General features: G+C 40.9%; 1 protein-coding gene across 1 annotated transcript in view; it reads left to right on the forward strand.

Moving 5' to 3' along the window:
• The window catches only part of STK32A (serine/threonine kinase 32A), an 87,734-nt gene that overhangs the window by 12,580 nt on the left and 62,999 nt on the right, over positions 1 to 12,155 (forward strand). The window contains exons 3-4 of the mRNA XM_081091216.1: positions 8,244 to 8,299; positions 9,140 to 9,291. Coding sequence (XP_080947342.1) covers positions 8,244 to 8,299; positions 9,140 to 9,291 — 208 coding nt within the window. The remainder of the gene's footprint in view (positions 1 to 8,243; positions 8,300 to 9,139; positions 9,292 to 12,155) is intronic.

Below are 12,155 nucleotides of genomic sequence, written 5' to 3' on the forward strand. Positions count from 1 at the left end.
ATTTTTGTATTCAAATCTTTTCCTAATCTGATCTTCTTTAAAAATTTTCAAGTGACATTCAACACCATTCTACCTCAGTTTCAGGTGTGCAGCGTAGTGGCCAGACATTTATACAATCGAGGAAGCGATTCCCCACCCCCACCCCGAGCATTCCAGCACCCACCCGGCACCATACACACCTATGACAATACTACAAATTCACTCCTCACTGACCATCTTTTGGTTGATCACTGTGAGCCAGTGGAAATACTTGGACCAATCAATCAAATGTAGTAGAGGACAAAATATATTATTTGATAGCCCTACAGACTGGGTTTCATTAAGCGGGTACAGCCTGCAATTCATTTGCAATATCAGCAGGTAGAGTTCATTTCCTACTCAGAGCATTTATTCAACTGAGGGGCATCCACCAACTGGGGGTGTTGATCCCCTCATCCTGCCCTACTGTTCTACTTTGCAACTTGTTCTAAAGAAATAGCCAGTGTATTTCTGACTTCTGGGCAAACTCATGAATTGGGGTCCAGGCAGCAGGAAGAGAAGCTGTTGGTGCCCATCGCTTGGTCTTGGCACCAGTAACGGGTGTCAGTAAATCCCAGACTCCCTGGGGCGCCGTGTTTCATAAAAGGGAAGCGGAGGCTATGCAAACTGATGCCACCAACTGGCTCTGGAAGCTGCTTTTCTGGAGAAATTCCAAATATATTCTTAAAAGACCTGCCAAGCCCACATGCATTACGGGCAACCATTTGCTGCCAACCACTGGGATAATAAAGGGCTCATGAGCCAGCTAAATAATTTTTTCACCAGTAGATCATGAGTGATATAGCTGACCTCCAACCTTAACTAGTACCGTAGTATCACAGAGGTTAAATCAGTGGTACCCTCTGTAGACAAATACCAAACAATGGCTATTTCACTTAGTCTGTGGTGAAAAGAGAAAAAGGCAGACAATGTACCAGGTAATAAGCTTCTCATAAAGCTAAAGATTGTGTCCTTTCTTGGTGTGAGTGTTTTGTATTTAAGGGTTATGGAAATAGAATTTTTTTTTTCATAGTGAGAACTTAGACATGTGATTTGCCTCTCTGATTCCCAGTTTTCTCGTCTGTAACACGGGGGCTCATAATAGTATCTGTCTCAGAGACTTTTTTGCGGGAATAAAAAGATTATCCATGAAAAATGTTTGGCATACACTTGGCACATAGGAGTTGTTCAATAAACATTAGCTGTTATTACTACCATTTTCATAATCAGAGTTTTTAATGTCCTTACATGGCAAATAAAAGCTAACCAATGTTGGTTTTCCTTTTCTCTCCCTGTTTTACTTTTTTGGGGGTGGGATTTTCTGATTGGTGAAATTAAGGTCTATAATTATAAGTGCTATGTAGATAACTTAAGTAGCTGAAATTGGGGAGGGCAGGACACAAAGGTGATCTGTTTTAATGAGGACAGTCATTCATTTATGTGAATGATGCTTGGGCCAACAGAATAGCAATGTGGATGGAGAGTTTATTCAACATTTATTTTTAATATACAATAATTGGAAGTTACTAATGGTTTGATTATGGGGTAAGAGGAAAAGAACAAAATCAAGAATGAATCAGATTTTTGCTTGAGTAGTCAGGTAGATAGATGGCTGTGATATTTTCTGAGATGGAGAATAGGGGGTGCTGAAGGGCTGGGACATGTTTGGGTTTAGTCAAGAGTCCTAGTTTGGATGCATAAAATGATTGTGCAGCATCTAAATGGTGATGTCAAGTCTGGGTCTGGGGTTGAGTGGCCAGAGATGACTTTATATCCCTCTCTGATATAAAGGCATGGGGATTGGTGAGTCTTCCTTGGGAGAGAATGTGGAAGCAAAAGAAGGAAGGAACCCTAGTATTTAGAAGTCAAGCAGAGGGGAGCAATTCATCTAAGGAAATTGAGAAGGAACAGCCTGTGAGGAAGGAAAAACATTTGTCCTGAAATTTAAAAATGAAGGGTGTTTTAAGTACGAGAGGGCAGTCCCTTACACTGAGTGCTCCTGTGTGGTTGCATAAGGTGAGGCCTGTCTATAGGTTTAGGCAACTACAGGATGTTGGTAATATTGACAAAAGCAGCTCAGGGAGGTGAAAGCATGAGCCAGATTTTGGGGAGTTAGGAATGTTTGGGAGCTGAGGACATAGACACAGCAGGTATAGTCAACTCTTTCAAAACGTTTAATCTAAAGAGAAGCAGAGATGTGAGCCAATAGCTAAAGCTGAATATGATACTAAGGGAGGAATTTTTCTATTAAAGAGCAGATGCTAGAGCAAGTGGAATTAATCAATATAAAGGGAAGAAACTAATAATTCATGTAGCCAGGAACCAGGACTGGCTTCCTCCCTGTGGGGCCAATGCAGGCAGGCAGGTCAGTGCATTCAGGCCCTACATTTTGCTTTATGACCTGCAGGTACTGTCTCTAAATTCTTACTAATTTTATCTTTGAATTTGAGTGTGAGGTCTGATGGGACAATGGCTCATGCCCCAGAGGCTGGAGCTGGGCTCACACACTGCTGCCTCCCCAGGAAGTTGGTTGTTCCTGGTGCCACCCTGGCCCATCCCACCCTCTGTCTATGGCATGAGCCTGGGTGCCAGTGCAGGGATGGCTGGGGATGAGCACCCCCATGACATCCTCAGATGGCCACCCACCAGGCTGGAGTTTATCTGTTGGGTGGCCAGATAGAGACTCTTTTGAATTAGAAAAAGGGATATAGAAAAATAAGCTTATGTATAAACAAGACAATTATTGACTCCAGGGAAACTGAAACATTGTGCAAGAAGAGGAAACTAATCATGCTGAACAACTTAGCTGCACATACCATTTCCATACTCATAATAATTAGAATATTGATCTAATTGAAACTATTACATCAGATACCGATATTTTGGAAAGATAGGAGCATTTTGGCATAAGCCCAAATGACCAGGAGAGTGAGTTAAATCCTTGCCTTCTATCTTGGGAATTCAATAAGTAATAACTAAAGCTAAAAAGAAATAACAGTAAAATTATATTATTTAGAAGATATGGTGGAAACTACCAAATTTATTACCAAAAGAAGTAAAGGTGTTTATTTCTTGGCTTGGAAAGATTGGAAAGTGAGACAAATGGGTCATAGAACTAATATCAGTGTTTTATAATAGACTTTTAAAAACTATTTGATTCTAAGCTGTATATAAATATAGATACAGATATATAACTTTGGTAAAAATAAGAACATTAAAAAGACAAAATTTAATCAAAATATTAACTATTATCTTTCAATGATTTTGTTTTTCTTCTTTTTACTTTTCTGTATTTTTTGTATACCAAAAGTATATTAGTTTTATATAAAAATAATCTTTATTGAGAACAAGAAATTGAAGCTCAGAAAGGTCAGGTAAATTTCTAATTTTATTTCTCTTGTAAACAGCAGAGCTAGGATTCTAATGCAATTCTGTCTGACCCAAATAATATTTATCTTTCATCAAAGCTTTCAATCATCATCAAAAACCAAGAAGCAAACTTTTCATGGCGCAATATTCTTTCCCATCTCTGCAGGTCCAGAGAGCCTCTTTCTATGCCAAATAGTAACAGTCTGCGGCTGTTTTTTGTCTGCTGTATTTGCCCATGTACCTATTTATACTTACCTAAGTCTCTACCTCCAGAAAGAGGAAAGATTGGATTCCAAAGATACATACACTACACACTATAGCAAAATAAAATAAGTTAAAATGAGGTATGGTGTATTTGATTAGCTAATTTAATGTTCTCACAAATACTGCTGAATGAGTCACAGTTTTCTGAGGATGTGACTTAGTCCCAAGCTCCTTTTGTTTTCTTATTTATTTTTATTTATTTATTTAATTTTGAGAGCGAGAGAGAGAGAGAGGAAAAGAGAGAGAGAGAGAGAAATGTCTATGTGAAAGCAAAGCATCAATTGGTTGCTTCCTGCATGCCCCCTTCCGGGGAATCAAACCCACAACCTGAGCATATGCCCTGACTGGGAATCAAACCGGCAACCTTTCAGTGCACGGGATGATGCCCAACCAACTAAGCCACACCAGCCAGGGCTCCTTTTGTTTTATCATCAGTGCCTAGCAGAGTCCTGGGCACACAGATGCTCAATGAATATTTGTTGATTTGACTCACCAGCAAAGCTGTGGCTTCTGGGGAAGTGGCTAGCTTTTCCCCCCTCTTACTGTGACTACCTTAAAAGGGTATAAGTGAGCCTTTCCTTGCAAAGGCCTCCATTGGGAATGTAGCACGATGACCAAACATTCATTCATTTAATTAATGGAAAACTGTGAAGTCCACTGGAAGAATTATATCTGTAAGGAAAGCCTTAATTTATGTCTGTCCTTTTTCTTAAAAATGGGCAAAGTGACAGGATGTAGAGAGGCACTGATTCCCTCTTCCTTTGGACAAGGTGTATGGGAGACTGTCGCTTAATGTTGGCTCCTTTGTGTTGCATAGGATGATACAGTGATTTCCGTTCAAAGAAAACGCAGTGCTGACAAAGCAAGAGCCCTCTGACTCCCGCTGTTAATCACCTGCCTTTTCCTGGGCTTTGCATCCGTGGCCTCACTTAGGATAGCTGGTCACTGTGAAGTTGGTGGGGTGGAGAATGGCAGCTCTCCATGCTTCTGAGCTCAGAAAGTCAGTCAACCCTTGAGGCTTTTAAGGTATAAATCCATTTTCTCCAGATGAATCTGAAGTTGTAATATTATAATAACATTCCAATGGAAGCCCACTCTATTGCCCAGCACATTAACAAGCCGTTTGATAGAAAGTTGTTGGTACGACATTTCTTAGGAAGTACCTGTTATAAATGATGATATGCTAGGAAGTCGACGTGGAAAAAACTATCTTTAAATTTTTTCTCCAAATATAGCTTTATACTCTGGGAAACTTTGCTGACGGTGCTTTATTGCCTCCTTCTTCCACGGAACAAGGGTTTGCCACCTGCTACTTGCCCAAGGGGTTCCAAGCAATGTAGATATAGAGATAAACAGGGCAGGCCAGTGTCTGTCTTCAGGGAAGTGACATTCTTGGCAATGTGTCCTGTGTGAAGTCACAATATCATTTAGCCTAATGTTTTGGCAAATGATATTCTGGGCTGATATTAAGATGACTCACACAGTAACAATTACAAAAAATTCCAGCAATAATAGTGGTACATTTATTGAGTTCTTATTCTCTCCCCAAAATACCCAAATAAGAACCTTTGATACATCTTGTTTCACCTAGTCCTCATAAAAACCTTAGAAGGGATACTGTATATGACTAATTTTTTTCATAGGGAGAAACTAAAACTCAGAAAGCTTAAATAATTTACTTCAAGTTCATAGCTAGTAAGTAGTCTGGCCAGAACCCAAACCCAGAGTTTCATGCTCTTAACCACCATATTGTATCTGCTTTATCTTCTAGAATGCTCTTTTTCCAAATTTCAAGTGTCTGAGTGTTACAATAAACTGTAAAGAGGGTTTCCCCTTTTCTTTCCTTCAACACTGTTTATTGCGCAGAATGTTGAGAATGGGGAAATGGTATGAAAAGTAAAGCAAAGGAAATCAAAACATCAGCCCTGGATTCCACAATCAGCATGTTTGTGTTAGAGAAAGGCTCAGAAAAACCTGACCTGGCTCATCTGATTCTAAAAGGAGAGATGAAGAAATTCCGTCTTGTTCCCCTGATTCTGCCTCTGGGATAGGTAGATGTGAGATAATAACACTAAGACAACCATAAAAATAGTGGTTAAGAGCCTGGGTCCAGGCTCAAAAAGGTGTATATTGAATTTACATGAATGCTACTGAGCAGACTCAGGTGGGTTGATTCTGCCCACTTTTCCACTGAAGTATTAAGTGTGGCTTTGCAACAGGGACGGGGGAGGGAAAACAACAATGTGAGAGAGAAACATTGATCAGTTGCCACCCATACAAACCCTGACTGGGGATCAAACCCCCAATCTAGGTATGTGCCCTGACCAAGAGTTGAACCCATAACCTTTAGGTGCACAGGATGATGCTCCAACCAACTGAGCCACATTGGCTAGGTCAAGTCACTTCACTATTTTGAGTCTAAAACCAGGATTATTTGCAATGTACATGCTGCCTCACATGATTAAATGGCTTTAGTGGTAGAAATGAATTGATTTGGGAGTTTAGAGGAGAAAGTAATGATCAAGTCTATTGATGTAAGGAACATTCAAACCTGTAATGAATGTTTATGAGTTTACTTGAGCCAAACTGACGACAATTGCTAGGAAGCAAAATCTCAATGGACTGACAAAATGCCCCAGAAAATGGCAGTTTTACCAGTTATTTTGTACATCAGAATCAAAGGGGAAGATGTAAGGAGGTTACATGAAATCTATTTGGTGGTAGATTAGGGAGAAAGCAAAGTAGGGAAATCTCTGAGATTGGATAAAAAGTAAAACAGATAGACACATACTTCTTTTACATTGGTGGTATAGAATAATTAACAATGAACATTTACAGCATAGAGAGAGAGAGTATGCAGGAGAAGATAACCACGAGGGGTTCTGGGATCTGTGCTCCGGTGTGAGGCTGTAGAGTGATCTGGAAAAATGGGATCACTCTGACATTCCCAAGTTATGTTATTATAGATGCAAAAATGACAATAGACAGGCTCACATAAGGTAATGATCATCCTTTGTCAAAGGAAATACCTGCCTAGGACATTATTTCCCACAATGACTTGCTTTTAGTTAGGAAGTTTTTTGTTTGTTTCTTTGAATATATTGTTATTAATTTCAGAAAGGAAGGAAGAGGGGGAGAGAGATAGAAACATCAATGATGAGAGAGAATCATCCATCAGCTGCCTCCTGCATTCCCCCTACCAGGGATTGGGAGATTGAGCCTGAAACCCAGGCATGTGCCCTAACCGGGAACCAAACCATGACCTCCTGGTTCACAGGTTGACATTCAACCATTGAGCTACATCAGCTGGGCTAGGCAGCTTTCATTTCAGACCATCCTATGTGGTTACTTTAGGTCTCTGAGTTTGTAAGATCCACCATACAGGCCCCCCTGAGCCTGTCAGGTCTAGTATGTGGCCCCTTTTTCATCCATAAGTTATATTATAGACATGTTTTGACCCTCAGAAAGCTTGGAAAAGCCTTTAGATGTCCCCTTACTTATTTCTCTTTCCTTCAGAAAGAGATAATATAATTATTTTGAGAGAGAGAGAGAGAGAAAGAGAGAGAGAGAGAGAGAGAGAGAGAGAGAGAGAGAGAGAGAGAGAGAGAATACATCTTTTAAAAAGAAGAGTGGTACCTTTTAGTGTTTCCCAACCCTTTCAGAATAAGCTCTTATAATTCCTCATTTGGAATTTTACTCATCTAAATCCTTATTTCAAAAACCAGGAAACAAGTGGAATGTTTCCTCAAAATCATCAAGGCAAGAAACCAAAAATTGTCACCTAAGAGAATCTATACTTGGCTCTTCTCATCACCAAGCATTTCATGAGCACTGACCAAGAGACCACGCCACCTATGCACAGCTACTGCTTTTGACTTCTCGGTGCTGAAGTGTTAAAATGGCAGGTGTAAAAGATCATCTGCATTTCATAGCCCCATTCAGTAGACTCTGTCCACATGTTCATGCTAATCTCATAGAAATGTCCTTTGGGGATCGGCTCATTCTATGAACTTATGAGTGTAATAGTTTTCTACTTGGGAAAATGAAAATTATTAAGATACAAAGGAGTGGTTGGTTGGGGGAATAGGCAGGGAGAAGGTATTAGAGGTGCGGATCCTTAGTAGGACCAGATCCACAGGGGACTAGATCTCTCCATAAACATCTGTGTCAGAGATGCTCCCCCTGACTTTGTCGCCTGTGTGAAATCCCAGTACATGCTCTTAGAGCCCCACAACTTTATCCTTCCTAACGTTCAGTAGCAGTTTTAATTGTCCACTTATTTTTGTGACTGTTTAATCCTTAAGGGTTTCTTTCTGTGTGGAGCCTTCACAGGACCACAGGCTCCATTTGGGTAGAGGTTAGATTTCTACTCTGTTATTGCTGTATCCTCCAGTACTAAGCACTGTGATTATGGCATCATATAATACAATGTTCAAGAGATATTCATTGACTAAATGAATGGGCATTTTAAGCTAGTCTGGAATCTTGTTTTAAACAAGGTACTTCGGTTTAGCCCAATCTTTATTTATTATTTATTAGCTACTAAAAGACAACTGATAATCACTTACAATGTTCTTCTGTTTGTCTTACAGTCAACTTTGACCACTTTGAAATTCTGCGAGCCATTGGGAAAGGCAGTTTTGGGAAGGTGAGAATCCAAATGATTAATAGGGCTATACAATTCAGGGAGCAGAGTCCAGGATGTTCAGGTTACTGAGTTACTGGGACCACCAGGAATAATTCAGAGATGTCAAGGTAAGCATTAAACCTTTTCATGTGGGAAAGATGCCACCTAATTTCTGTTCTTCCCAAGTCGTACCATGTTTTTATTTTTTTTTAAAAATCCTACCATGACAAATATACATATACAGTCTAATTTTTTGGAAGAAACTTCTAGATTCAAACCCTGATTATTTGCTTCCTAGTGGAGATGTACCTTGAGAATATTTCATATTGAACTTGCATTTTAAAAGTATTGCTGTCTACATTATCAGGCTTTATATGAACCTCTAAAAATACGTCAAAAATATGGACATCGCGTTTCATGTTATCCCTTTCTGAAAAGTCTTTTTTGGTTCGTTACATCACTTATGGGTACAAACAGAGATTCTTTGCACAATATCATTCAGCCTGACAGCTTTGCCCATTCATTTAAGTCACTCAAGCAGAATGAGGATGGCATTTGCTACGGGAAGTTTCCTGACAAGGAGGCAGCTATTTTCTCCAAAATGCTGTTTTAAAAAAGTTCCCAAAGCAAAAACAGGCAAATTCGTTTGAGAAAGCAAAGATTTAGGAGTTTATCTTGCACATGGGAAGAAAATGGAGTTTTTTTTACTCTGAAATCAGAACTAAGTGGCAACTGTAGCGTCAGAGAATTTGCAAGTGATAAGGCCTCCAAGCCATGCTGAAGAACGCATCTGGTTCTGTCGCTCATCGCTATGATCCGTCATCTCCCTAATCACCTTCTCACTCTGGTTTGCCCCAATAGGTCTGCATCGTTCAGAAGAACGATACCAAGAAGATGTATGCAATGAAGTACATGAACAAACAGAAGTGTGTCGAGCGCAACGAAGTGAGAAATGTCTTCAAGGAACTGCAGATCATGCAGGGTCTGGAGCACCCTTTCCTGGTTAATTTGTGGTAAGTGGTTTTTTTAAATATAAATTTTAATTGATTTCTTAGAGAGAAAGGAAGAGAGAGAGAGAGAGAGGGGGGGGGAAAAAAACCAAAACATTGATGTGAGAGTGAAGCATCGATCTGCCGCCTCCTGCACACCCCCTACCCCGGCAGGGGGATCGAGCCTGAAACTCAGGCATATGCCCTGATAGGGGATCCAGCTAGCAACCTTTGGATGGACAGGATGATGTCCAACCAACTGAGCCACACGGGCCAGGGCTGTGGTGAGTGGTTTTATTGCACCTCTCTCTGAATGGAGATACCCCGTCTTCACCCCAATACTGTGGTATGAGCGTGCCTTGATTTCTAGGTGTGCAATTGCAAAGTCCTTCTTAGGATCTTCCCCAAGGACTCTTGTTCTCCGCGGTGTCTTTGGCTTGATAATGAAACAAAATAGCTGTTTTATTGTCACCAATAAGTACTTCTTGGTCTAGTTGTCACAGTTTCTCTTGCCCTTGAGATCAAGTTTTATTTTTTAAGGGCATTGTAATTAAATAGGTTGAAGGAATGAGTTCAGATGTCTCCTCACTCATTAGATACTTTCCCCCATTAACCGTGGGGCAGAGACTTTAGGTACAAAGTGTGGCATCACTGGCTGACATGAGGTTGATCTATAGAACTTGTACTAAGGGCTTTCTCCTTTAAATGATTGGCAATAACAGAGAGGTCTCTGGTTTGATCCCCAGTCAAGGCACATGCCCAGTTGCAGGCTCAATCCCCAGGAGGGGGCGGGCAGGAGGCAGCTGATCGATGTTTCTCTCTCATAGATAGATGTTTCTATCTCCCTCTCCCTCACCCTTCTGTTCTCTCTAAAATCAACAAAAACATACTTTCAAATGATTGGCAATAAAGCTGATTTCCTTGAAGCGAGGATGGGTGCTGCCTTTCTCTCCATATAGGTTTTAACAGAGCTGGAGCTACCTTAAGTGATCTGTTTTCAAAGCCATTATTACAACCCCACGCTTAGAAAATGGCGAGGCTTTCGTTATCTCTGACTTCCTGCTCTTTTCTTGTGTGTGGAGGTCTTTCTGTGGCCCTCTCATTTTGCTCTGCATTTGAAGGCAGCCATTATGCTCAGAGCCAATTCTTAAAGCTAATTCCGTAGGACTGTCATTTAAATATGCATACCAAGCAGTGCTTACTTGCCAGCAAAGGCAAGAAAAAGGTCTTTATCCAGCGAATACTAATGGAAAAATAATTGACATGTCACTGTGCATTTAGGGACATTCCTCTGGAGGAACGAGTGCATGAAACCTGTCTCTCTCCATCTTTAATGAACACACTTCCCTTACTATGCACTTTGCTCAAATGCTATCCACTGCCATTGAATAGAAGGCGGTTCCGTGTGGCTTGGAAACAGGTCTATTATAGCTTCTGCACGACTGAGACATGGGAGAGTCTAATTCTGGCTCAGGCTCCTGTATTCAGGCAGTATTTTAGAGTGGCCCGTTGAACACGCTGCCATGGAAAGAGTTAAACAGGCAGCTCTTTCTTCTCCATCCTTAGCAATCATCATCAAATTGCCTTTTTTCCATCTCTCTCCACCCTGAAAATGAGGAAGTGCTCTCACTTCACAGGCTCTTTTTGTCCAAAGTCGCATTTCCCTTCTTTCAAAGTTCACTCAACTAATTTTCTCTTTTTAAGACCAGGAGCCCTTCATAAAGACAGACTTAGCCTTTTACCCTTCCCTGCTTGTCTCTCATCACTGAGTAGGTAAGGCTGGTTTCATTCTAATCCTGTTTTTTTCCTCCCACATGGGTGGGTGTTATGAGACTTGAAGCTAGCCACAGTCTGCAGGCTTTGCAATCTGCTGACATGGTATCGTTCCAGATGACTTTCTGTCCTCCGTGGGCGCTGACTTGGTGACAACAGGACGTCTACCCTGTCCTTCTGTCTTTTCACACTGAGTCTCACAGTGGAACACTGGGCGCCATTAACATTGAGAGAGGAGAGAGAAGAGACACTCCACCCCTCATCCCATGATTCCAGCCCCGCGTTCAGAACTGAAAACTGGGAGGGGTACCATTCCTCAAGGTATAGCAGAAAACCTTTGTCTTTCAAACCCTGAGCTAAAGATCTTCTAATAAATGCTGTCTGGCCCTAGCTGGTTTGTCTCAATGGACAGAGTGTCAGCCTGCTGGCCGAAGGGTCCCAGGTTCGATATCGGTCAAGGGCACATGCCTGGGTTGCGGGCCCTATCCCCAGTGTGGGGCACATGGAAGGCAGTCAATCAATGATTCCCTCTCATCATTGATGTTTCTATCTCTCTCTTCCTCTCCCTTCTTCTCTTAAATCAATAAAAATATATTTTTTAAAAAATGCTGTCTGCCTTAGTAAGTACAGCACAGTAAATGTAAGTCACTCTTTCCATGACTCTTCAGCACCTTGCAATACTTCTGGAGGTGTGATTGTGAGCAATCTTTATCATTAAGTCACATTGTTCTAAGGTAGGGTTAATGGATATGACTTGGGTTGTTTTTGTGAATGAAATGAGACAAAGTGCTATGCTCAGTGCCCAGCATGTAGTAAGCATCTTACAAATTCTAGTTCCTTTCCTTGCCCCATTAAGGTGAAACATTCTGGACATGCTCATTATTAAACACCCAAAGTACATTTAAATGATGCTTGGAACAAGGCATCATGGGAAGTTGTCGGGGGTTGGGGGTGGGAAGGAGGAGTCTTCAACTTATTCTCTATAAGAGCTTATGTTTGTCTCACTTGGTTTTCCACCCTCATTCTGCAAATCAAACAAAAAAATCAAAGCATCCCCAGTATATTATGTACAATTGAATCAAGATTTGTGTCTTGGGTTTAACTGGACTTACTTG

This window comes from Myotis nattereri (assembly GCF_964212035.1).
Source record: "Myotis nattereri genome assembly, chromosome: 5".
Classification (NCBI taxonomy): domain Eukaryota; kingdom Metazoa; phylum Chordata; class Mammalia; order Chiroptera; family Vespertilionidae; genus Myotis; species Myotis nattereri.